Below are 27,123 nucleotides of genomic sequence, written 5' to 3' on the forward strand. Positions count from 1 at the left end.
GAAAGTTCCACTCAGGCCTGAAGCGCTCGTACATGCACCACAAAGCCCAGTCGAACGCATGGGATGCAGGCAAGTATGTCAGAACCTCAAGATCATAATAGTTGACTCTGTCAAACACTGGAGACACAATCAGCTTCCGATCCCCTTTAATCTGCGTCAGCAATGGTTCAGCCCTGCAGGACAGAAATCGATTGAGATCCCAATAAAAAAGAAAAGCTATTCCCAAAAAAAAAGTAATAGACCCAAAAACGGAGGTTGACTCACTGTCATATTCATCTTTGCAACTGATGTGTTTTAGTTGTGTTGTTGTTTATACTCATAATCAGGGTGCGAATAACAGGGGAGCCAGGGAGTAGCGGAGCTCCCCTGAATGAGACTCACCTGAAACAAAGGGGACCAGAATTCTGGTTGGTAATAATGCCTGCGTATTCGCTTATTGGTTTATTGAGTGCTTCAGTGAAATCATAGTTATTTTGGAAGTTGAATATGACAAGAAGCTTAGTAAAGCTTCTAAAGTCCTGCTTCAGGTTGTCTGTGGGGGAGGTGGGAAATCTAGCTATTGATAATACTAATGATTTAATAATATAATATGTAGTTGATGCAACGGCTACATAAGTATTCAATGGACACAATTCGAAAGAACCAATCCCGTTAAAGGAGACATAGTATGGTGTTTTCCCAACAAGTAAACATAGTATTTGAGTTCCAGAAAACATGTTTTTGAGCTGTTTGCTGGAAATAGCTTCTAGGAAAAATAATATCGTCTACCGCTATTCCCCTCTGTTTCAGTCCCTTCAGAATGCGCTGTTTCTGGTGTCTGTAGCGTTGATGAAAATGAGCTGCTGCCCATTGACCAATGTGCTGTCAGACTGAATCATAGCATGGTGGAGAAGGGATTGTTGCTGACACCTGGCGCTCTTTATCTATATAATATAATATAACATAATAATAACATTATATACGGGTATTTATATAATCGATCTAATATCACGGCCAAAAGCTATGTTCGCCTCGGATGATATTATGAATAATAAAGACTGTGTCTGATGTCTCTGGTACTTCCACAAGTAAGGACTCGTAGTGGGGGATATCTCGGCCATGGTTGAGAAGAATTGGGGGGAAGGAACTTTTTTATTCAATAGGTCCTGAAATCTTGATTGGAGTATCCTTATCTTTTACTATTTGCAAGTCAGTCATGCAGAATTAGCCATTGTTTAGAGACACTAGCTAGTTTGGTCGCTGCCACCCGTGTTATCGTTTTGGCAAAATATTTTAGATAAGCCAGGTAGGCCTTTTGGTTTTTTATTTTTGAGATACAGAAGAGAGCCAGACCATGTTTTTGGTTGTCGTGTTATTGTTTCCCAATTTCCGTCATGGAGACGTAATAATGTCGGTGCCAAAACACTACTGCAGCAAGCCTTAATGACCTCCAGCCGGTTGCACCCACCGCCTCCCGATAAGGAGCACAGATAATGCCATAGACACGGCACTATACACTCCGTCCTTGCCCACATTGATAACACCTATGTGAGAAGGCTGTTCATCGACTTTGGTTCAGCATTCAACAAAATTATCCCATCCAACCTAATCACCAAAACTCAGTGACCTTGGCATCAACACCTCCCTCTGCAACTGGATACTGGACTTCCTAACCAACTGACCGCAGTCTGTTAGGTTAGGTAACCACAGCTCCTCAACCCTCACCCTGAAAACCAGCATTCAACATCTGCTGAGCATAGCCCAAAGTAGCAAGCGGCAAAACCTGGTATGGATTTTCAGAGCAGTGGCTACCTTCGCAAAATGAAAGCAGAATGTATTCCTTTGGAGAAGTGACTTGTGAGGTTATTGTCTCTAGGACGGTTAAACTTGTTTCTGTTCATATTTGCATTTGCACAACCTAAATGATTTGAGGTAGGATACTGTAGCTCTTAAAATTGCTGATTGTTGGCTGGTTTACCGATCGATCGACAATAGCAGAGGCGGAGCGGCCGTCGGGACGATCGGGAGATTTCCTGGTCGGCCGGCCGGCCAGCGAGGTCAGGTGGACCGGTCCACAATTGTTGTGAGTGGCCTGCGAAGTCAGTTGGACCGGCCCACAATTATTAAGAGCGGCCGCGAGACGTCTTCAAGCCGGTGTGGGTACCAGATTGACTCGGCTGCCAGATCGACTCGGGGTCCTGCGCTTAAAGATGAGGTATCGACACTTGACGTATCGACACAAGCCAACGGTCAAAACCCGGAAGGGTCGTTTATAAACGGGGCTCAATCATGGACTTAAAAAGAAGGCTCAAGGCTGGTTTTGATTTCATTGAACGCAGCCCGTTCTTTCGCACAAACAAAGCCATTGGAAACACGTCTGAAAGCACTGATGAATGCATATTTAACCCAGTTCCTGTTAGGGACTCTTATTCTGAAGGAGGAGAACGGAAGTGTCTGCGTGTGGGTCGCTGTTTTGACTGAAATAAAGTGGATCGCCCCGTTCAGTGAATGGAGTTAATCGTTTCTTCTTTTATATATAACTCAAGTATAAGCAACAATAATTTGTACATTAGATTATTATTCATAGATTAGAAAACAAAAGGAGATCGTTAATACTTGGGAATAACATGGGGATGAATGAAACGCGCATGCACATTTAAAAGACAGCGTTTACAGGAAGTGCGTCATTATTGCGCATCTAGGACCCCGAGTCGATCTGGCAGCCGAGTCAATCTGACACCCACGCCGGCCCTGAGCATAACAGAACTTTCATGGTCATAAATAAAAAATACGAACTACAGTTTACTTTAATTTCTTTGTTCTTGAATTGACGTAGAATGGAGCAAAGACTCCTGGGATTGGGAAATGCGTTTATCCAATAAACAGCTTGCAGGTCAAGTCCATTTTCGGAAATGTAGGGGGATATATGAGTGGCCCCACGTCTAATGGCATGTCCCTAAAGACACGTCAGAGAGAGAAAGCGAGCAAGCTTGTGTTTGCTTGCTTGTTGTGGCAATCATGGAAGGCAATAAGAGAAAGGAGAAAGGGAGGGCTGAAAAGGCCAGAATAAAGAAGAAACTGATGCTGGAGGGGGATGCATCTAAGTGCTCAAAAATAACGGATTTATTTCGAAGTCAGGCATCAACGAGTCATGCAGGTGAATTGACAGAAAAACTGTTAGCTAGAGCTCAATCATTGACGTTATTGCTAGGCGGGAGCTAGTACAAGTTGCTAGTCAAATGTGTATGTGCTGGCTGGTATATTTCAGACGAATTACTGACTTAACTGATCTTTCTCTTTTAAAGGCCCACTATGCAACTTCGGGAATTTCTTCGTTGTTTTCTTGGTTTTGGCACGCACATTTCTCTACACAGCGCCCCCTACAGCTTCGTAGTAGATATTTCACAACACTGTCGTAACAACTCGTTGACGACCCTTCCCCATGCACTTCTACGCGAGCCATGTGCATTTGTTTTCAAAGAAGCCGGCGAATGCGTGGAGCCATGTCCGAAGTAGATGTTCATAAAGTGTAGGCAAGGTTATACATTTTTTAAATGGTATATTTGTATTGCAATAAACATAAATCCATCATTTTTTATAGTTGACGGGGAGAATTTATATCCTAGATTATGATTGTTATATCTTAGGTTGAACAGAACAATCAGTGTAAGAGGTTTGGCCAACTTAATAATCTAAATAAACAAGAACCTGGATTCGGGGATTCAGTCTGTATCTGGGGGACGAGACGGACGAACAGCAAAACACCCATGGAAACTTGGTTGCAACCAAGCAAGCTAGAAACATACAGGGTTCACAACAAAACGGTCGAGAAAACAATTTTTACAGGGCTCACAACAAAATGGTTGAGAGACACACCATGTGAAGTTATTTAACCCGATTATCGTTATTTATGAGTCCTTAGCCCAAGTGAAGGAGTTCAAGTACCTCGGGGTCTTGTTCGCGAGTGAGGGTACTATGGAGCGTGAGATTGGCCGGAGAATCGGAGCAGCGGGGGCGGTATTGCGTTCGCTTTACCGCACCGTTGTTATGAAAAGAGAGCTGAGCCCTCGATCTACCGGTCGATCTTCGTTCCTATCCTCACCTTTGGTCATGAGGGTTGGGTGATGGCCGAAAGGACGAGATCGCGGGTACAAGCGGCCGAGATGAGTTTTCTCAGAAGGGTGGCTGGCGTCTCGGGATAGGGTGAGAAGCTCAGTCATCCGTGAGGAACTCGGATTAGAGCCGCTGCTCCTTTACTTAGAAAGGAGTCAGCTGAGGTGGTTCGGGCATCTGGCAAGGCCCACTGGGCGCCTCCATTGGGAGGTGTTTCAGGCACGTCCAGTGGGGAGGAGACCTCGGGGAAGACCCAGGACTAGGTGGAGAGATTATATGTCAACACTGGCCTGGGAATGCCTCGGGATCCCCCCGTCAGAGCTGGTCAATGTGGCCCGGGAAAGGGAAGTCTGGAGCCCCCTGCTTGAGCTGCTCCCCCCGCGACCCGACCCCGGAAAAACAGATGACGATGAGATGAGATCGTTATTTATATCCGAGATTATTTAATCTAACCCGATCTAAACTCTATCATGCACCCAAACACGGCGGCGTTTGGGTTTCCTACCTCGGACTCTAGCGCAGCCACAGGCGCGTTGGGCGCGTTGAACCATTTTTGTGACACACGATGATCAAGCGTCAGGTTAGGCGCGTTAACGCGGTTGGTGTGGCCGTACCATTAGTCGATTGATCCATGATGAATGCAACAATTGCCTCGCAACTGGCTGTTTATATCTAGCCGGTGCCATGTTTGGGTGTGTGTCTGTGCCGTAAAGCATTTTCGAAACTACAATCTGACTGCATTTTCGAGGATACATCCTACTTTCGAGGATGTGTTCGGACCGCTCGGTCCGAACACATCAAGTTGCATATGCGCTTTTTCACTGTAGAGGCGACATGGGAAAATGACACACCCACCAATCGACCCAGAAATGGATGCAGAACCATCAGCATAACTCTCAACCTGCATACTTAATGTAATTTTGGCTAAAAAAGTTGCATAGTGGGCCTTTAATGGATGGAGAATATGTTGTTGCGGGCCAGTGGGTGTGGGGTTTCCATGCTACCAAGTTGACTAGATGAAATGACACAACACACAGAGCAGGTCCAAAGCCGAATGGTTCATTTGCCGAGTAAATCAAACAAGGGTGGGAAAAGGGTCATCCACCTCTTATATGATACAGTACAATACCTTCCACCTATCTCTTTCCCTCAGGCCGTTCCGTGCTTCCAGGCGATCACACAGATCCTGCCTGTCCTGTCCTGTCCTGTGCTAGCCCTAGCCCTAGCCCTAGCCCTAGCCCTAGCCCTAGCCCTAGCCCTAGCCCTAGCCCTAGCCCTAGCCCTAGCCCTAGCCCTAGCCCTAGCTCCAACTTCTCCCTTAGCCTTCCTTCCCCTTCACGACTGTTTGCTCACCCTCTTAAGGCCAAACACCCCTGCCTAACGATCCCCAGGCTTGCCTCGTTAGAGGGAGGAAGTCCATATATGGCTTGGGGGTGGAGCCAGCAGGTTGCCAGACCTACCACTCCCCTCACTCCTCCCTGGCGTCTGCCACAATGTTAACAGATTTGGAACATGCAGGCCTATCTGCCAAAGCCCACTTTGAAATAATTTTGATGTTGAATGTTGATGGCGCCGTGATTGAAGTAAACAGATTGATTTCATATAAATCATAAAAGCCTCTCCCTGTGTCATTGTGTGTGCGTGTTTACGAGGTGCTTGCGGGGTTCTTGATTGACCGATTGGCGTGTGTGTGTGTGTTGGCGCAGAGCGTTAATAATGTCGGTGCCAAAACACTACTGCAGCAAGCCTTGATGACCTCCAGCCGGTTGCACCCACCGCCTCCCGATAAGGAGCACAGATAATGCCATAGACATGGCACTATACACTCCGTCCTTGCCCACATTGATAACACCTATGTGATAAGGCTGTTCATCGACTTTGGTTCAGCATTCAACAAAATTATCCCGTCCAACCTAATCAACAAAACTCAGTGACCTTGGCATCAACACCTCCCTCTGCAACTGGATACTGGACTTCCTAACCAACTGACCGCAGTCTGTTAGGTTAGGTAGCCACAGCTCCTCAACCCTCACCCTGAAAACCAGCATTCAACAGGGCTATGTGCTGAGCTTAGCCCAAAATGTAGGCCTATCTGCCTAAGCCCACGTTGAAATCATTTTGATGTTGAATGTTGATGGCGCAGTGGTTGAAGTAAACAGATTGATTTCATATAAATCATAAAAGCCTCTCCCTGTGTTATTGTGTGTGCGTGTTTACGAGGTGCTTGCGGGCTTCTTGATTGACCGATTTTCGATGTTATTATACGAATATTGAATAGTATTTTTGCCAGAAATGCACATCCCCAATTAATACCAGTATAATTTAATTTTTCACAGTTAAAGTTTTTTTGTTGCGTTTGAGATATTGGGCCCTATCTTGCATCCGGCACAATTGACTTATCACTGGCGCATGTGTCGTTGCTAGTTTACAACTGGCGCAGAGCGTTATTTCCGTATGAAACATAATCTTAAAACACGTTGATGCTACAGAGATGAGCCGAGTAGAGCGGGTCTTGTAAACCGGAAGGTGGCTAGTTCGATCTAATCCTAACTGCTCTCGACAAGCTGCCTTGCATGGTTGACTCCGCTGTGGGCGTGTGAATGTGTGTACCTGATAAATGTAAAAGTAAATGTGACAGCTGTGATGTTGTCTATATACGCCATGAGGTGGAACTTTAACATGCTGTGGGAGTGATTGTGGTGTAGTGGTGTCTAGACGACTACACTGCTGCTTAGGGATTCCATTCACACACACTCACTGACTAACAAAAACACAACCACCTGCCTAATGTTTATGTCCCTCAATTTGTATATGGAGCATTGTCGATATTTTGTGCTTAATACCCTTGCCTAGATGGACAGACTTTCACCTTTGCTTTTTGTCATTGCAAAATGTACTACGTTTGAGTTGTTAGGATAAGGTGAAGTGACAAAATGGACTTGACCTGCAAGCTGTTTATTGGATAAACGCATTTCCCAATCCCAAGAACAGTGCACAGTAGGTGGAACAAACAAAATATTGCTTTATTTTACTTAATCACGGCACTCTTTAGGAAAAAGTACACCAAAGAGAAGCCATCAATTACCAGAGGAAAACATTTAAATGCAGAACAAACAAACACTTTTGGCTGAATAAATGATCTTAGAAAATACAAAGATTGTTTAAATAACGATATCACTGTGACAAACGATACACATTGAAAATACTTGTGCAGAGTACTTGTGTGCTTACACACTGTATGTGCTGCTGCTCTTTCTAGAAGCAAGCCATATCTTGACATTCGTAACATTGTTTACCATTTTTATCCACTTTTTCTCTTTTTTGCGAATTCCGTATAAAACATAATCTTAAAACACGTTGATGCTACAGAGATGAGCCGAGGTGGCTGAAATCAGCCGTTGTTTGTTTCAAATCATCCCTGATCCGCAGCTCCCCACTAGAGTGCTGCCCTTACTCCAAATATCACTCTCAATGTTAATGTTACCTAGAAACAGAGGAAGGATCTTAACGATAAAAAATAAAAAGATCACATGGTCGTCTCTTCCCATTCCAGCTCAACGTCACCTACAGAAACAGGAACAAAAGGTTAAACATCCGAAACAATGCCCTGCTTTTTGCATGACCAAGTGTGTGACAGCTGAAGCACATTGTTTGTGCGCTGGAGAATGAACCGTTAATGTTATGCAGTTCGATGAACACATCTCGGCCACCGTTTCAGTATTTACCTTCCATGGCCTCCAGAGAATCCATTTTCTCCAGAGCGGAGTAGTTTACAAACCAGATCGACTGGCTGTTGCCCTTACTGTCAAGCAGCGATAATGTGCTTTGGTGCAGGAACATGTACTGGGCCTGGCACACACAATTAAAAAAAATATTCTTCAGAGTCAAATAGCTGCCATACCGTGAATCTCCATGTCGCCTTGCTAGCCCTCAGAGGCACACATTTTACAGATCAGTAAATATCTCTGTATGTGTACAATATGCAGACTTTAGGCTGAATACTCTGAAACACTGAGCAGCCAGAACGACATATCACAGGCAACAAGTTAGGACCCGCGGCGGATAGACAGCATTTTTTCAAACGCGGAAATATGCAAACCCTAAATCCCTGGAAAGAAGAGCTCTGTGAACGCACCAGGTTTTGCACCATACACATCCTCTCGCTGCGCAGTTCAGCCACCAGACCGTAAACGTCCACGAAATCGTGGTCACTGATATGCTGAATGAGGTGGTCAAGGGCAATAAACACTCCGGTCCGGCCCACACCGGCACTAGAGACATGGGAAAGAAACAAGCAACCGTGTATCAATTAATGTACAAAATATGATACAAATGGAGTTTGAAGCTGTTGCGTCTTGTAGATCCAGCTCTATATTTGCCACCCTATTCATATTAAGTGTATCCAAAATTGTGAATACTGTTTTACGACGATGCACTGATGTGCCATAAGACATTTCCTCTGCAGGTGTGCTGCATAATATTCATGCCTTCTTAAGATAAATGAAGACTTCTTCTTTAATTTGTCATGCCTTTTCTTAAAGAAGAAACGGTGATACGCGTGTTGTGTTCTGCAGAAGTAAAGGTTTCCCGCTCTTGCCTGCCTGCGTGCCTTTTAACGGGACCATTGTATGACCATGATTCCTACTGTACCTGCAGTGCACCACTATGGTGGCGTTTTCGTGTCTGTTGGCCCGGACAGCTTTGACAAACTGGATGAGCGTGCTGCTGGACTCGGGCACCCCGTGCTCAGGCCAGGTGGTGAAGTTGAAGTGGTGGACCACCATGTAGTCCCCGTGCTGAAGAAAAAGAGAGTTAATGGGAGAAGGAGCAGTCGTATTGTCACCATGCAATGCTGGAGTGATAGCTCCAAAGTCCTATCTGCTAATGTGAGCCATGAGGAATGATGCCTTTACTCTTTCAACTTTGATGGCCCTCACAGTCCAGTCCGAGGAGACAGTCTCCGCCAGTTTGGTAATGATTATATCCCCAAATACCGTCAGCGGCTTGTTGTCCTCTGGCCAGTATTGATGACACCGGATCTTAAAAGCACACACACACATTCAATCATAGTGGCAAATCTGAGCTCTGTGTAGCTTTGCAATGGTGTCATATCTGCTGTGAGATTAAACAATCACATATAGAGCACTATTGCAAGGCTTATATATGCATATACTGAGACATACCCTGCCTTTCTCGTAACACTGTGTGAGCATGGCGATGGTGCGGGTTCCAGTCTCCCAGACCATCCTCCAGAAGTCTGCCACAGTGCCCGGTAGCGGACCCTGGGTGGCAATGAACTCATTGGGACACAGATAGCCCTAGTGGGGACATGGATGCATTGATAGTTTATTTTCAAATTCCCATTTTCTTTTGATTGGTGCTTTATCGGGCTGCCAAAGGAGCATTGAGGCGTAAGGGCAGCACACTCCTCTGCAATGAGTAAAAAAGTGATTACAAATGTAAAGGTGAAATAACAGTCGGTATAATTTAGAAATAAGTAATTTAAAAACAATCTGAATCATGCTTAATGTTAGGGGTTGCAGGCTGAAGGATGAAGGAGGGAGTACGAAACGGAGAGTTTAGAAAGGGGTGAGAAACAGCAAGGAGAGTAGAACATGTAAAAATAAAAAATAAAACAAATTTCACATTGCATCTCAGCAAATTCGATTATTGCTGCTTTGTTTATTTTGTTCTGTGTACTTTATATACTTGGGTACTTCGTAACCCCTCCTTCATCCCTCAGCCCTCAACCCCAACATTAAGCATGATTCAGAAAAGGTTTTGGAACCCCTAACTACAGCAATAGATGTGCATGTTATAAAACAAACTATTGAGAAAGCAATTGGTTAAAATTCAGGTTACAATAGCTGGCACTTACTGAGATAAAGCTAGCATTGATGTAATCAGAGCCGGGTATTCCTGGCTCGGACAACAGCTTCACTCTGTTGTTGTTATCTAGACAAAAAGAGAAATATTTTTTTATTTTTTATTTTTTAATTATTATTCATATCGGTTTTTTTTCTCAAATTTTACAATGGAGTGTCTCTTGTCAACACTTGCAGCAGGTGAACCTACACGGTTTGATGTTGGTGAAGCGGTTCTTGGATCTGTTCCATGGTAGGTCTGCGTCTGAGGTGCCTAGATCCTGCAGCAGCTTGGGTAGCTCCTGGAGAAGGAAATGCTCACAGAGCCATCGTCATCATCAGGGTCGGGCAACACCTTGGTGCATTGGGAAATGGCAAACAAATAAAGTAAAAGATAATGATTGGTTACAACTACTTACAGCAAACTCTTCTTGGAACTTAGTGTTGTCATTGGCACAGAGATCGGCCACATGCTGCAAAAACGACTTCTTGTTGACAGGCCTGTGAAGGATTAGAATCAAATGTAAGATAAACACAAAACTAGAAAGAAAAAACTTGCAAGATGTAGGACCGATTAGAAGAGCAGCTTCTGGAGTCATGACGACTTACTTGAGTGACTTTCTGTAGCTGAGAAGTCTGCACAAAAATAATAATACACAGCAGAAACAATGGAGTTATTAACATGACTATAGAGACAACCGAGTGAAACCTGAAGGATTTGACTTATAATTGACTACATTACTTTTCTTATCCATGATCTCATGGGCTTGTGTTTAATATTACATAGTATCTATATAAATCTGGTCACAAACAGTGCAAGCAGTGTGCAATCTACGTATGAACACTGCATCAAAAACCACAACACAACCTGAAAATATCTGAGGAATGACCTGTGCTCCGATTGGCTCCATCGATTAGCTCAAAGCATGCAAATATTTAGACATGCAACAGATCATGCTGGCGAAACGACACGCACACACCACAACTTACTGGATGACATATATCTCTTTCCGTCTGAAGAAGAACGATGAATACCTGCATTAAGGGAGGGTAGAGTGAGAGAAAGGGAGAGCGCATGGAGTCGCTATACAGTGCTGTTGGACGTGTGCGTGCGTGTGTGTGCTCGTGCGTCCGTGCGTGCGTGCGTGTGTACGTGTGTGTGTGTGTGTGTGTGTGTGTGTGTGTGTGTGTGTGTGTGTGTGTGTGTGTGTGTGTGTGTGTGCGTGCATGCATTAAGCAAAGCATATAGGCATGTGCACATGTGCATGTGAGTAAGTGCGTTCAGCGTTTGAGTATGTATAATTGTTGTAACACCCCACCCTAAATAAATACGGCAAGAACTTTCCGAGTCACCTTCTGAGCCAACTCCGATAACACTGATATGGACTAAGGCAAGCGACGATGGGACTAATGTGCTTCTGTATGAGTAATAGGTATAACACCCCATCCTTAACATACAAACCAAACTTTAAAGAGACACATTCATTAATACATTAGTCCATAGTCGCTTGCCTTGGTCAAGTGGCTATCGACCAATGTGATAATGTATCTTTAATATTTGTAACACCCCATCCTGAATAAGCACACCAGACTTGAACAGAGAAGCCTAAATGAACCTTCTGAGTCCTTCGAACTCTGAAATGCTAACGTAAGCGTAACACTTCGTTTCACCCCAGACGAACCGGTTAACTTTATCCTCCTTCAGCTCCATGTCGGCCACAGCGATCAGCTGGTCCAGTTTGCACTTGGTCTCGATGATCTCCGCCTGCCTCGGGGAATAGGTGGCGCCCTCATTTTTGCGCTGGTGAATTCTATTGGATGGGGAACAGTGTCAATCAAGTGTCAATCAAGTGTCAATCCATCTTGTGATGTTGCGATCGTGGTGGAAAGTGAGAGGCGGGTCTGGTTGGTCTTACCTGATCGAGGCACAGATGATGGTGATAAGGAACACGGCCAGGAAGACGGACAGCAGGACTCCCAGAATGATCTGCTCGTCTCGGGTTAACATCCCATCCACTACATTGGAAGGAGAGAAGCGCATCACTTGAATCCAATGCTCCCCTGTGCTTGGTTTAGTGATGCTGCCACCTTGTGGTTCTGCTGAACAGGGTTTGAGCGTGTTTACCTGTAGTTTTGACATCGTCCGAATACTCAGAGTCTGTGTATTCGCCTTTAATATTAGTAGCCCGAAATTTAAACCTGGCAACACGGAGAAGAAAAAGAACAATCAGGGGGAACGTACATAATATTAATCATGTTATTGAACTCATGTTTTGGCGCTTGTGTCGCATGTCATGTTTATCTTGTGTGTGTGTGCGTGTGTTTGTGCGTGCATGTGTTAAAACTTGCAGAAGCTACACATACACATAACCAGTATTTGGTTTTAGACGTCCGTTGCATAGAGTTTCCTCTTCCTCTTCCTCTCCACAACTGTCATCTTCTCCAATGACGTATGTGTCATCCCCAAAGTCGACGCCCCTCCCCAGCAGGCCGCCGTGGAGAGCGACGCCCAGACCGTTCCCGTCGTGGTGCTGTGCGCCGCGGTGCACGCCCCTCTCCCGCTCACAGGAAGGGGTGGGGAACCCCGCGTCCGTCAGGTAGGGGGCAGGTTGTTCAAAAAATGCAGTCTTCCAATTGGTCGGAATTTCGTCTAACTTCACTGTGATGGGAACAGAGGTAAATTAGCAAATTAGCCATGGACAACAATGTCACATTTACATACCTACTGGCGATGCCCAATAAAGCAGTTGCCATTTTAGCCGTCCATATTTAAACTGTATATTAAAATGTTGATTGCCAATCAAGTGGCCGAAAGAACGCTGCACTCTGCACACATTTGCAAAAATTAAACTGACGCTCAACTTTTGTCCTTGCTTCCCACAATTATGGTAGGCCAAAAGGGTCAAAACTGCACCCCATTATGTAGACTTAAAATCTGCGTATCAATGTGAACAAAACGTTATCGTCGTCTGCATTCATGTTATTAGGTCAATGACTATTTGCCTATTGGTAGACAGCCACACTGTCTAAATCCTGTCAGATTGATTTTCACCGTTTTTTTGTGGTGAAGACAACAAAGCCCATGGTCCCACGCCTCTTCACGACATCATTAAACAATGTCCTTTGTTAATTGGATTGAGAGACCCCTGGCAGTAGATATGACATATTATATGTATAATAATTTACTTAATTTAATTTAATAAACATTATGTATCAGTGTGGAAAATGCCCATGTGTGTTTGCAGGGGAGTCTTACCCCCGGACTCAGCCACGATGACCTGGATGTGTCGGATTGGCCCGTTGTCGTCGCTGTAAAAACAAGCAGGCTTGTGGATGGTAATGGTCCTGGGGGTAACCACGGCGACCTCTCCTCGGATAATCACCACCTGGGGTTTCTGGGTTGGCTTGGCTGGGGCTGAAACAGGCGTATGATTGAGGGACAGCAGGTACAGTAGTGGACATACTGAAATAAATAGACGCAGATGGATGCACCTGCACAGCGCTTTTTGTCATTGCCAGATCAAACATTAAAATGCTTTTATTTATGTTATTACTACATTCTTTATGTTAGGTATACATTTGTACATTTTTGTTTATGACGCTGAGCTGGATGGAAGTGTAGGATTGGACTCTCTCTGAGAATGATTTATGAGGAGCAGTTTACCCGTCATTCCTGTTGTTATGTTGACCTCTTGACTGAAGGGGCTTTTCCCTGCTCCATTTACTGCTGCAATCTAGAAGCATCAATCACAAGTGGTTGTTAAGAGTGAAAAGACATCCGCAACAAACCTGAGACACCCTGCACGCTTCCGCCTATGGCAGCCAAACAGTGACCCCTCAGTGCTCGCCCCTCACCCGTATGCTGTAGTTATATCCTCCCTTCAGTCCATCGATGATGACCGTCACCGTGAAATTGGGGTTCCGGATGACGTTGAGGCCGCTGATGTTCATCACCAGCGGACTCTGCGGGTAGCCTTTTCTTGTTACCTCCACCTGGTAGGCACTGATATTCCCGTTGGGTTTTTGCGGAGGGTTGAAGGTCAAGTACACTCGGGTCACCCCTTCGGCCGGGGTGAGGTGTTCGGGTGGGTCTTTGGGCTCTGTGTGGGGGGAGAGCGGAGGAATGAGGAGAAGATGCGTGAGTGAGATGGCTTGTTGTTAAGTCGATTTTTTCCAATCTACCAGGAGTCCTCACCTTCTTCCTGGGTCCTGACCAGTGCTGGCTCACTGGTCTTGCCGTCACTGGCGGCCCGCTCCAGGTGTCCGGTGAAGGCGGTGACGGTGACGGAGTAGAGGGTGAAGGCCGTCAGGTTGGTGACCACCACTCTCTGCAGCTCACCGGGCGCACGCACCACCGACACGTTGCTGGCGGCAGTCTCCAACTGATGAGAAGCTCCATTTCAATTCTTCAAGCCATTCTTCTTCCTCTCAATTAATTCTCATCCGTTAGAATTAGAGAGTATGTGTTTATTATATTTCATAATATATAATTCTCTATATTTTATTAAGCATTCTTGTTAGATTTCCTCTTTTCATTCAATAGTATCTAGCCTGGGAACCAGATTAATCTGCATCCGTTTTATTTGCTTTGGCATACAGTATGTTTCTGCCCCCCATCTTGTTCAGACAGAACCGGGTAGGTAGGCAACCACAACCGTTTATCTAACATGGGGCGGGTTTGTTACTATGACTGTACAGAGGATGGAAGCCCTTTAGACATTTTCATAATCAACCAAGAAGGCTGGCAGTTCTGAGTTACATGTTTCGTCAGTCTGATTGGTTGGACGTCTATCCAATTGTGTCCAGAGCCCTTTTGGTCTGCGTCTGTTGATAACGGCCAATATGAAATCTAAAGATAAGCTTTCATACTGCTTCACATTTGCACCTTTGTCCGATGATGTCAGGCTAAATAGTAGTGGAATAGAATCAAGATTCATGTGATTTGTTTGTCAAATGAACAGTAAAACCCAGGGCAGTTCTTAGCACCCCAATTCTTAGGATAAGACAACGACATAGTAGATGTATGAGTATGTGATGATTTGCAATCTTATTTCTGTGACCATTTGCATCTCATTTTCAATAATCGATATAGGGTGTGTTTGATTTGAACTACTCACAGGAACCACCAGAACTAGATAGGAGGTAGGTCCAGAGAGTATTCTGGGAGCCTCCCATCTGATCTGGATGCTGTGGGATGTGGAGTCCACGACGAGGTTACCAGGAGGTTCATCCGGGTCTGGAAAATACATTTATTTTCAATCAAAGAAGTTCATCATTATGACATTATGGGAAGCTAGTAGTTTATTAAAGCGGCGTAATGAAACATAGTTTTCTTGCGACAAAACAGATACCCCATCTGCCTCCATTAAAGGACACAAACTTAAAATCTCACAACTCATAGATATGAATGGCTTTTGCCTAGACAGTGTCATGAATATTAGCGAGCGGATGGTCTCTCACTTCCGGCGAGGGTGTGTGCGTGTATCCAGGCTGTCTGATCCCCCACCCCGGCATTGGTCATGGCCGCCATTTGGAAGCGGTAGGCCCTGTGTTTGGCCAGCGATCCGAGTGTGTAGTTGTGGTTGCCCCCGGCGCCCTCCGAGCCGTTGACCGACACCACCGTCTCTGAGTCCAGAGCACAGCCGGCAGCCAGCTCCCCTGCTGCCCTAGTGGGGGCGGTGGCGGTGGTGTTGACGCTGGTGGTGGGGGGAGAGAGCTGGGGCTCATGGCAGCCAGGGGACAGCAGCTGGACAGTGATGCGGTACTCCCTCAGCACCCCCGGGACGGCCTGGGGCGGGGCCCACTCCAGAGTTACGCTGGTGGCCGTGACCAGAGACACGTTCAGGAAGCCAGGAGTGCCTGGAACTACACCAGAAGAGAACGCATGGCGTAACGCCTCCGGTATTGAAATACATCGGGAGTTGCACCCATAGCGGTTGTTTTCTTTATCTGTGTGAGGTCTTGATTCTTGTACGGCCAACAAACTTTAATTTACTGTATATTATATACTGTCAAAAATACTCATGCTTATCACAAGAGCCAAAAAGTAAAAAAACCTAAGCCTACCATCTGAAACAAATGTTACCACATTTACAAATTGTTTGGTTACATAACACAAACTAAAAAACAACTCTATGTTAACATGTTACAAGTACTTGGTCGGTTGCATGATCGACCAATCGATCCATCTGTCATCACCAAATACATTCCAAATCACAGGAAATCGATGACTGACGATGAGAGTATTCTGATGAGAGTATTCTGATGAGAGTATTCTGATGAGAGTATTCTGATGAGAGTATATTAATCCAAACCGATCCAGGGTAAGCGGTGTGGAGCCTACCTGACTCTGGGTGCGTCTCGGCGGTGCAGTTCATTGGGTCCCCCAGCCCTGCAGAGTTGACAGCGCTCACAGACAGCATGTAGGTCTGGTCGGGCACCAGGCCGCTGACCGTGAGCTCTGACGAGCTGGATTCCAAGGGTCGCGCCCTCGAATCCACCCGGACCTGATAGGAGAGGATCTGTCCGTTGGGGTTTGCCGGTGGGTCCCAGGACAGATGAACGGAGTCCCAGCTCATCCCCCAGCAAGACAGGTTGCCCACCGTGTCAGACACTGGTGGGAGATGGAGAACAGATTTTTAAAAGTTTGAAACTGTTCAGTTGTTGGCGTTGTGTGAGTGTCCTGATTGTTTGTGTGTGTGTGTGTGTGTGTGTGTGTGTGTGTGTGTGTGTGTGTGTGTGTGTGTGTGTGTGTGTGTGTGTGTGTGTGTGTGTGTGTGTGTGTGTGTGCGTGCGAACAGCAGTACCTGACTCGTTGGTGGTGAAGCTGACGGGGTTGCTGTACTGGTCCCCGTGCCCCACTCGGGTGAAACTGAACACGCTGATGTTGTACGAGCCATCGGGTCTGAAGCCTGACAGATGGGCTGAGGTGACCGCATCGGACGAGTTCTGCAAAGAAGTGCGTCCGCAGCACGTCAGGGACATCACCACACGGGGGACGGCAAACGGGCACCAACATGATGGATCTTAGGGGTGGATTGTCTCTCATTCTTAAACATCACCAACATCTGGCCAGTTTTCAGTACCCTTTGGGGGATGTTGGCTGCTGCCAAATACAATTTCTTGTTGACAACATTGTCGAATTATGGACAAGATGGATGAGGATTGTTTCATATCTGTGTATGTGTGTGTGTGCGCAGCCTTGCATGCACGCCCATGTGTGAGAGCGTGTGATTTGCTGTACCTGGTAAGAGTCAGTGTGTGTGTTGTCATCTCGGATCCTGAAGCCGTAGTGTGTGACCACCCCGTTGGGCTCGAGGGGGGGGTCCCAGCTCAGCCACACAGACGACGAGGTGTGGTTGAATATGGTCAGGTGACGTGGAGGAGACATGGGGCCTGAGACATATAGAGGACGGCACGCACACACACACACACACACACACACACACACACACACACACACACACACACACACACACACACACACACACACACACACACACACACACACACACACACACACACCAAAAACCACCCTGTGAGAAGACTGCCGGTTTCCTGGTACAACATCATTTATCATCCTCTACTCTCTTAAAACTGTAACTGAACTGATATTATTGATATCTTATTCATAATATGTCGGAGACCTTTCAGTAAGGGATAATCAATCCATGTCACACATGTAATCCTGATTAGAAGATGAACAACAATGTTGTTGTTTGAAAAAGCCGAGCAGGGCGAGCCCAACCTGCTTCATCCGTGTGGAGCAGCAGCCACAGCGCAGGCCCGGGGCCCTTGCGGGTCAGGGCCACGATGCTGAGGTTGTAAACCGTGTAGGGAACCAGGTCAGCCAGGGTGAGCGAGGTGTTTGCGGTGGTGGTGTTGGAGGCCCGCGGGCCCAGCAGTGTGAGTCTGTACTCCGTGATCTCCCCGTTGGCCTCTAGGGGGCGCTGCCAGACCACAGAGATGGAGGATGACGACAGGTTCTTGGCGGACACTAGGATCGGGGGAGAGCTGGGGACTAAAAACACACACACGCACACACACACACACACACACACACACACACACACACACACACACACACACACACACACACACAAGTGTAATTGGATTGTTTGCTATGATTTCTTTCAGCCTCACTCGTCTCTTTGGAAAAAGCGTCTGCCTAAAGACTAAATGAGTGAGGATTGAAGGATTTTGCTCACCGTCGTCTTCGGTCATCAGGTGGATGGTTCTGGTGTGGTTGTAGGCGGGCCCGGCGTTGGTCGCCGGGGTCACAGTGAACACATACGCTGTGTACTTCTTGAGATTAGTGTACAGGCGGCCCCGCTCGCTGGTGGTCACGCTGTTGGTCTTGTTTGGCAGCGGGGTGCCGGTGGAGGGGGCCTCCTGCAGGGTGACCAGGTAGAAGGGCCGGCCATTGGGCTCCACGGGGGGGTCCCAGCTGACGATGAAGCCCGGGGAGCTGAAGTTCGCCGCCGTCAGGTTGTGGACGGGGTCATTGGGCACTGAGGGACAGAATACGCATAGGTTATTGAGCGGCACGCGATTTACGCGCCCAAAACCGGCAACCCTAACCCACCTGCTGCTTCGAGGTACTTGGGTTTACAGGCCTTCGAATAATGCAGGCCCTCATTGAGGGTGTTAGGTATGGCTGAAAGTGAGCCCATTTGGTTTCAAACCAAACGTTGAACAACTTGGCGAAGAAACTACACATGAACAGCCCACTTCAGATCATTTAGGCCTACGTCTTAAACATAATAAGATAGCTGTCAGTAACCTACTGACAGCAGCCAGTGTGTAAGGTTATCAGTCAATTCATGGAGCACTTTAGGTTGGTCACGAAATCCATTACTTTAAACAGGTTAACGCGATTTTGGCCCCTACATCATTTGATCATTATCCAGTGCATAAACAGACCTTCAACAAGGTACAGTCGGTTCGTTCTGTCAGCATCTATCACAACCGTCAGACGTGAAGGTCGTTTTTAGCGCAGTTGCCACTTCAACTGATTACGCATACACAGGCTTACAGGAATACAGGCTCTGCACACCTGGAGGCCCCATTAGGGGATTCACTTCTAATTGGACACCGGAAATCGATTACTGACAGCCTGTTGATGTCATGTAAGATGTCAAGAGTGGACTATCCACATAACGTCCTAACCATGCGCCATAATCCCTATAACATCATCTCATGTCCCATCATAATCAAGCAACATTTGAGAATTTCACACAATCCCAAGTGAAGGAGGATGGGATAAGAAATAGGACCCAGGTATTCTTCTACAAATATAAAACAAATGCAAAAAAGCCACACAAAATAGTACTCAAGGAAAATAAAGGGAACATTTGAGAGGTGAAATCCACAAAAAGAAACTGGGAGAGATAGACACAGTAGCATGTGATATTCATCCTGACTAGGACACCTATGAGAAAAATCTATCCGAACAGGCGGTATACATCAAGAAAATGAGAAAAGGGAGCAGTTAAGACACATACATGGTGTCGTGCATATGAGCAAAGAGGTACACAGAGGAAGTTCCACAGGTTAAAAAGAGAAAGTATGGAGGAAGAAGGGAAGTCTGCGTAGTTTATCTGTGCATACCGCTCGTCCTAACGGTATGTTCAGGACATTTAAACAAGAGGCTTCACCTGCTAGAACATAGAAATTCTCTACAATAAAGAAAAGATAATCATATCATGAGTTAAATCAGGGAGAACATTCGGATCTGGCAAGTGATTGGCTGACAGAGAGCAGGCAATGCCTTTTCCTTTTTTCACTACAGAAAGTCAGACTTCTAGAGTTTCTTCCACAGAGTGGCTGAGGTGGAGGAGAGGTGCTGGCTGTGTGTGGGGGTCTGAGGCCAGGGGAGGGAGCTCCCCTGACGGGCTTGGTTGTGCGGGAGAGGCCGTTTACTCTGGAGGTCCGGCTGACCGAGGGTTGGCTAGGAGGGCACAGGCAGAGATACAGTCAATATGAGAGCCTTTTATTCAGACAGGAGAATGCATGATGACGACACACACACAAGCGGTCACATTGTTATTGTCAGTGTCAGTGTGGACCTCACATAAAAACAATGAGCTGATTTTACACCCCTTGAAAAAAACAAATTTAAGAAGTATGTGCAAATGCAATGTGCATCATCTACAATGCCATCACACTGTCCCTGATAATGAAAGTCGGATTTGGGTACATTTTTATAAACTCTTTGTCTGTTTCACTTTGTTTGCTTTATGTCTTGCCTCCTCCTTCAGGCTGAGGATGAAACACATATTGGTTGTCGCCAGCATACAGGGTCTCAGGAGGACAAACTGATTTTGCTCTGCTTAGACTGTCTGTCTGTCTGTCTGTCTGTCTGTCTGTCTGTCTGTCTGTCTGTCTGTCTGTCTGTCTGTCTGTCTGTCTGTCTGTCTGTCTGTCTGTCTGTCTGTCTGTCTGTCTGTCTGTCTGTCTGTCTGTCTGTCTGTCTGTCTGTCTGTTTGTGAACAGGGGTGTGTGTGTGTGTGTGTGTGTGTGTGTGTGTGTGTGTGTGTGTGTGTGTGTGTGTGTGTGTGTGTGTGTGTGTGTGTGTGTGTGTGTGTGTGTGTGTGTGTCTGTGTGTGGCCAGGTGTGTGTGTGTGTGTGTGTGTGTGTGTGTGTGTGTGTGTGTGTGTGTGTGTGTGCGTGTGTGTTTGGGCATGTGCGCCTGTGTGTGTGTGTGTGTGTGTGTGTGTGTGTGTGTGTGTTTGGCCAGGTGTGTGTGTGTGTGTGTGTGTGTGTGTGTGTGTGTGTGTGTGTGTGTGTGTGTGTGTGTGTGTGTGTGTGTGTGACCTGACCGTCCTCTGGTAGGCCCACGGTGAGGGGCGGGCTGCTGACTCCTCCGTCACCCTGCCAGGTGCTGGAGGTCATCCACAGGGTGTAGTTGGCTCCTCCCACCAGTCCCTTCAGAGTGTAGGAGTAGGGCGAGCCAGGGGACCCAGTGGGGGGCAACGCAGACACTGGTATAGTCTTTAAAAGAAGACGGACATTGGGGGTGTTTAGGTCAGAGGTCAAATGTAAAGATAGAAAAACGAAAAACATTTCCACCATCGTCTGACCTGCTGGGCCAAGCTGCCGTTCTCAGAGTAGTGGATGGTGTAGTACACAATGATGCCGTTGGGCTCGTTGGGGGGCATCCAGGTGAAGGAGACAGAGGAGGTGGTCGCGTTACCAACCGTCACGTTCTGTGGGGGGTCAAATGGCTCTGGAAGAGGAGAATCAAAACCAAACTGAAAACAAGTGAAAACTGCAAGGTGTGGAAGCGCACTATATACTGTACATTAGTAGAACTTGCATACACACAAAGTACATCATCATCATCTTTAACATCAAGATGTTTTGTATGTACATGTTACACGTGGCAAACATTAGGGACCCAATCCGAATATTGCACGCATTGGCAACATTGATGTTGTGGACTGCCAATGAAAACATACATCTTCCTGGTCAGCCTTCCCGTTGACCTTTCTAGATTTTGAGTGTACAAGAGTTTATCTTCAGTACCTGAGTCCAGTGTAGTGAAGCTGATGGACACCACCACCCCTCCGTCTCCAAGGCGGGTCCAGCTGGAGACGGAGGCGTTGTACTGGCTCTCAGAGTCCACTGTGATCACCACCGAGGTGCCCGTCACGTTCGACCATGTCTCGCTTGTCTCATTCCTAACAGACACACACACACACACACACACACACACACACACACACACACACACACACACACACACACACACACACACACACACACACACACACACACACACACACACACACACATAAACACACACACACGGTGAAATTACTGCTGTCAAAATGCCCTTTTTTTTATATGGCATGTCATTTGCGATGGTATCTGCGAACTCAAGACTCACCAGACCCTGAGTACGTAGTACAGGACGTCTGAATTGGCCTCCAGCGGGGGGTCCCAGGACAGCTCTACCTGGTAGTCAGACACCTTCTTCGAATGGAGGAACTGAGGGGGTGTGTCTGGCGCTGAGAGGTTGGACAAACACTTCCCGATTGGTATGGAACTCCCTCCACTAAGACCCTCCCCCTTACCCCCAGCTTGCCTGTCTGTAAACAAGGTCCTCAGAGTGCTTCAGAGGTTTGCGCTGAAAGAAAAGACGGGGGGTCAGGCGATGTACGGGGAGGAGCCTCCTGTCTACCGCAAGAGGAACCTTGGGAGTAAAGCCGTTAGAATGGAGACGCAGGCCAGAGAGAGACACAGAAACCGAAGGAAAGGGAGGAGGCGGAGCTTAGACTCCCGTTTTCTGAAAGTTGAAAAATGAGGAAAGGCAAACGTCGTCCGAGCAACTCCAACGGACGCTGAAAACATTGTAAGAAAGACACACACAAATTTGACACCCTCCACTTCTCTCAACCCCTCCCCCACCCCGGCCCCACCCTCTCACCGTCCTCCAGGGTGGTGATGTTGAGTGGCTCGCTGGTGTAGTTGCCCGGGCCGGCGCGCGTGTGCGCCTGCACCGTCACGCTGTAGCGGGCGTACTTGCGCAGGTGGCCGATGTACAGGGAGCTGGCGTTGGAGGTGAGGTCCAGCGAGTGGGTGGCGTTCCACAGAGCCAGGCTGTAGTGCAGGATGAGGCCATTGGGCGCCAGCGGGGGCTGCCAGGTCAGGTTCACCTCACTGGGGCTGAGCGACGCGTAGGTCAGGTTGTACACCGCACTGCCCGGCACTGGAGGCAGAGGGGGACGGAGAGAGAGATACAGGCTGTGGTTTTGAGGGCATTGTAATCACGGATCCAGAAGTATGAATAAACTATAGCAGAACTTCTGGGGGGGAGAGAGACGGCACAGAGCCTTAGCCGGAAACCAGAAAATGCAACAGCCCAGTGTTACGCCTTGTTCCCTGTTTCATTTGTGTGCATTTCAACACGTTTTGAACTTCGCTACTGTTGGCTGAGTTTGTGTTTGCCAACTTTGGTGGGAAACACATAGGAAGCAAAAGAAAGTGAAACATCCTGTTTGGCCAGAGCTGATCTTCCAACACACATCTAAATTCTGATTTGTGAGCCCCGGGGCATTTGCAGCTGGTCGTGCGTCCTCATGAGGTGGGGAACGACCCCGGCGAGCGGACCCTACCGTCCTCTCCGGACAGCAGCTGCAGGGTGTCGGAGGTGTGGTTGCCGTGGCCCAGGCGCGTGTAGGATCTGATGGAGACGTGGTAGCGGGAGAAGGGCTTCAGGTGGGTGAGCGTGGCGCCCGGGTCCGACGTGTTGACCGCCGAGGAGAAGGTCTGGTTCCAGTACAGCACCTCGTAGCGCTGGATCGGGCCGTTGGCCTTGGCGGGCGGGGACCAGGTCAGGGTGACCGTGGTGGGGTTCGTCTCCGCCACCTCCACGTCCTCAGGGGGGGAGTCGGGCTCTGTGGGAGGGGGGGGGTCCCGGGGGGGAGGGGGTCGGTTATTACGGTCAATGGTGTCGCCACGATGTCTCTGCTGCGGGGGGGTTTGTGCGTTTGGATTTATTTTATCACACTGTGCACTTTTAAACGTTTTTCAAAGGGTCCAATACAAATACATTTCTAATAATAACAACTATTGTTTATAATATCATTATGATTGATTGAATAGAAAGTTCTCTGTCGTGCATGTGCAGCGCACACACCGTCTTCCTCGGTGAGCACATAGATGTCGTCCTCCTCAGACAGGGCGCTCTCTCCGACCATCGTGGAGGCGGCGATGCGCAGCACATAAGGTGTGTATTTGTCCAAATCTGTGAGAAAAAAGCATCACAGAGCGACCGTCAGACCTCGGCGGTGGTGAATGAACAACAGACGCACATCGAGCAGGCGAGGAGACGACGGTAGCTCAACCCCACCCGTCAGCAGGACACTGGTGCTGTTGGTGTGCAGCTCCAGGGTCTCGTTGGTGTTGAGGTTGAGGCCGTAGACGGTGTAGCCCTGGATCCGCCCGTTGGGCCGCGACGGCGGACTCCAGCTGACCAGCACGGAGGTGGAGTTCACGATCTCAGAGGACACGTCACGCACGGCGCTGGGCACTGAAGGGGGTGGGGGGGGGGGGGGGGGGGGGCAACATCGGGGGGGGTTACTATCTCGGAACCGCCGGAACAGCAGCACAGGGTCTTACGGATGATGAGCCCAACCAGCGCGGGACCTGCGGCACCCACCCTGTTCGCTGGTCTTCTCCTCCACTTGGGCCGTGGGCCCCTCCCCCGCCACGGTGGAGGCGCTGACCCTGAAGGCGTACGCGGTGAAGGGCCTGAGGTCTGTCACCACGTAGGACGTCTCCGTGGACAGATCCGGTAGCGTCATCGTTAGGTTCACTAGGCCTAGAACACACACACACACACGCGCACACACACACCCACACACACACACACACACACACACACACACACACACACACACACACACACACACACACACACACACACACACACACACACACACACACACACACACACACATACACACACAAACACACACACACAAGAAGCCGATGACCCACCTGCTCAACAGAGAGCTTCATTTGACCTTTGTGAGTCGGTTTGAATAAAAGTGTCTTAATAATACTAGCAGCACATTTCTAAATGTCATTTTTACATGGAATCCTGAGACTCCAACGCGCTGCAGCCGTCAAGGCGTCCTACCGGCTGGAGAAGCGGAGACGGACGTCTGGCCGGTGACGTCAGCGCGGCGGGTGCGGGGCGGGCCCGAGGTCGCCGTCATGGGGGGGGAGTCAGAGGTGGCGTCCGGGGCTTGCGACTGCTGGGTCAGCCAAGGCGGAGACGCGGCCGAAGGTGGCGCGGTTGCGAGGTTAGCGACGGACGCCGCGTCGATGGCCACCGAGGCGGACGTAGAGGCGGACGTCGAGGCCCAGTCGGGGCGGCCGCTGCTGGGGCTGCTGTCAGGGGCGGGGCGGGTCTCTTGGGCCATGGGGGGCACGGTATGAGGGCTGCCGCCGTCGGCAAGGGGGGGCGGTGTGAGAGCGCCGCCGTCGGAGACAGGCCGCCCGGGAGAAGCCGTACTGGAGGGGGTCCGGCGGTCAGAGATGGTGGGGGTGAACGCCGGCGGGGAGGGGGTCACGGTCGGATCCAGCGACCGCCTTCGCCGCCCTGAGAGGCCGCGGGGGTCTGGAGGCAAGGTGCTGACCCAATCCGTATCCGTGTCATTCTCATTCTGACAAAACAGAACCACAAACCTTGTAATTAAGTCGGTAGTTTGGCTTCATATCGCTTTCGGCTGACAACACAATTCATCGCAGAAATGTGATTGATATTCACTGATCCGACCAAAAGACCCCTGCTGATGGACAAAAGTGACATCATAGCTATGATCTCGGGCCCATGCCTGATTAGATTCCCAAGGGAAAACATTTGCCTTGTTTAAATTAAACCATGAATGCAGCGATTGAGCCCCACGCCGGTGGAGGTGCTGCTGATAAAGAGCAGAGAGTCAGTGTACCGGCTCCCCGGTGAAGAGGATGTTCCTCAGCAGCGTGTCCTCGGCCAGCACCTGGAGCCGGTACTGGGTGATCACTCCGTTGGGCGGGGCCGGGACGCTCCAGCTCAGGCGGATGGAGATGGAGTCCACTGCCTCCGCCCTCAGATCCCGCACCGCACTTGGTGCTGGAAACACACACACACATACACACACACACATGACATGAACGCAGGAAGGTGTACCCAAGCACACTAGAAAACGCGCACACACACACACACACAAACACACACACACACACACACACACACACACACACACACACACACACACACACACACACACACACACGCATATACACATGACTGGGAAGATTGGGAAGATTGGGAAGACACACTATTAGCCTTGATTACAGTCTCTTGTGACGCTTTACTTCTACAAGGGAGAGGGGGGGATGATGCTAACAAACAAGGCAAGTTAATCGGTTGGTGCTTTGAGGGCAGGACAGGCAGCTTGATGGATCAATGGCTTGATGCTGACACGAATCTGATAAAAGTCAGGTATCTAGACCGGTACAGCAATGCATTGGGTCGGTCTCACCGTCTATCACACTGTTGCGTAGGGCAGACATTATTTTTGTAATTATGGATATCACTGTCAGGTGTTGACAATGGACAATACCTGATGTCTCGAGTGGCACAGACTTACTGGGATTACTGCTACTTCACTCCTCCTCATGTCTTTCCAAGCAGAACCATTTAAGTTGTGTGGAGGCCCCCTCCTTACCTTCAGCGGAGGTCATGACCTCCAAGGCGGCCTCAGGGCCGACCTCGCGGGCGGACTTGGCCCGGACGGCCACGCTGTGGCGGGTGTACGGCTTCAGACCCACGAGGACCAGGTGCTCGTCCGCCGTCGTGTTCTCGTACATCACGTTCCCTGACACGAGAACGACAACGGCAACGTTATGGAGGACTGGTCTGGATAGGAGGAAATACGGGATGCATTGAATGTGTGTGTGTGTCTGTTTGTGTGTGTGTGTGTGTTGGTGTGTATGCGTGTATGTTTGTTTATTCTCTGTGTCTGTGTGTGCGTGTTTCTGTACATGTACATTCATGTGTGTGTAGAATGTTGGTGTATTTTAGTGTCTCTCTTTTGTTCACATTTCTAGTCTAGGAACAGGCCAGTGCCTCTCACACTGATACAAGGTGTTATTTCCAACATCTGCCATTTGTTATGTCTCAACAAGGATGAACCGACCTGGTCCTCTGGGACATAGCCAGGGCCATATACCTTATCAAGGCTGAGAGTGCTTCTGTTGACGTGTTATTCATGTTTCTCTTATTGTATAATACTCGCCCCAACCTTTTGGTTCGGTCAGAAGAGGGTTCGACAGCCAAGGAACACGTCTCAAAACTGCTCCTCAACCGCGTCCACTATAGATTATTCAACCTAAGTCTGTATCTCGCTGTAGTACATCCTGGAATAAACCATCTATTCAACCCTCTGATCCAACCTGGCAAGTTGCTTTGATTTCGACTTCGAGAATTACTACTACGACGGAAAATACACAACGCAGAGTCTATACGAACAGTTTAGAAATGAGCTGAAATCTAACAGTGTGTGTGTGTGTGTTTCTGTGTGTGTTTCTGTACATGTGTATTCATGTGTTTGTGTGTGTGTGTGTGTGTGTGTGTGTGTGTGTGTGTGTGTGTGTGTGTGTGTGTGTGTGT

At 48.2% G+C, this 27,123-nt stretch overlaps 1 protein-coding gene across 1 annotated transcript in view; it reads right to left on the reverse strand.

Annotated features, from left to right (window-relative positions):
• Positions 1-7,039: 7,039 nt before the first annotated feature.
• The window catches only part of ptprq (protein tyrosine phosphatase receptor type Q), a 29,794-nt gene continuing 9,710 nt past the window's right edge, over positions 7,040-27,123 (reverse strand). Inside the window, exons 10-47 of the mRNA XM_056598887.1 lie at positions 26,180-26,329; positions 25,418-25,581; positions 24,604-25,132; positions 24,121-24,282; positions 23,812-23,991; positions 23,599-23,706; positions 23,075-23,356; positions 22,387-22,668; positions 21,847-21,967; positions 21,483-21,637; positions 21,038-21,183; positions 20,777-20,948; positions 18,164-18,466; positions 17,704-17,976; positions 17,200-17,351; positions 16,763-16,904; positions 16,300-16,569; positions 15,417-15,821; positions 15,083-15,192; positions 14,152-14,338; positions 13,812-14,056; positions 13,621-13,690; positions 13,213-13,371; positions 12,321-12,615; positions 12,082-12,155; positions 11,873-11,972; positions 11,639-11,767; positions 10,947-10,991; positions 10,566-10,592; positions 10,376-10,457; positions 10,168-10,258; positions 9,971-10,047; positions 9,276-9,410; positions 9,006-9,131; positions 8,743-8,888; positions 8,228-8,363; positions 7,818-7,941; positions 7,040-7,656 (exon numbers count right to left, since the gene is read on the reverse strand). Of these exons, the coding sequence (XP_056454862.1) occupies positions 7,619-7,656; positions 7,818-7,941; positions 8,228-8,363; positions 8,743-8,888; positions 9,006-9,131; positions 9,276-9,410; positions 9,971-10,047; positions 10,168-10,258; positions 10,376-10,457; positions 10,566-10,592; positions 10,947-10,991; positions 11,639-11,767; positions 11,873-11,972; positions 12,082-12,155; positions 12,321-12,615; positions 13,213-13,371; positions 13,621-13,690; positions 13,812-14,056; positions 14,152-14,338; positions 15,083-15,192; positions 15,417-15,821; positions 16,300-16,569; positions 16,763-16,904; positions 17,200-17,351; positions 17,704-17,976; positions 18,164-18,466; positions 20,777-20,948; positions 21,038-21,183; positions 21,483-21,637; positions 21,847-21,967; positions 22,387-22,668; positions 23,075-23,356; positions 23,599-23,706; positions 23,812-23,991; positions 24,121-24,282; positions 24,604-25,132; positions 25,418-25,581; positions 26,180-26,329 (6,392 nt within the window). The 3' untranslated portion in view covers positions 7,040-7,618. The remainder of the gene's footprint in view (positions 7,657-7,817; positions 7,942-8,227; positions 8,364-8,742; positions 8,889-9,005; positions 9,132-9,275; positions 9,411-9,970; positions 10,048-10,167; positions 10,259-10,375; positions 10,458-10,565; positions 10,593-10,946; positions 10,992-11,638; positions 11,768-11,872; positions 11,973-12,081; positions 12,156-12,320; positions 12,616-13,212; positions 13,372-13,620; positions 13,691-13,811; positions 14,057-14,151; positions 14,339-15,082; positions 15,193-15,416; positions 15,822-16,299; positions 16,570-16,762; positions 16,905-17,199; positions 17,352-17,703; positions 17,977-18,163; positions 18,467-20,776; positions 20,949-21,037; positions 21,184-21,482; positions 21,638-21,846; positions 21,968-22,386; positions 22,669-23,074; positions 23,357-23,598; positions 23,707-23,811; positions 23,992-24,120; positions 24,283-24,603; positions 25,133-25,417; positions 25,582-26,179; positions 26,330-27,123) is intronic.

Source organism: Gadus chalcogrammus, chromosome 9, assembly GCF_026213295.1.
Source record: "Gadus chalcogrammus isolate NIFS_2021 chromosome 9, NIFS_Gcha_1.0, whole genome shotgun sequence".
Taxonomy (NCBI): Eukaryota; Metazoa; Chordata; class Actinopteri; order Gadiformes; family Gadidae; genus Gadus; species Gadus chalcogrammus.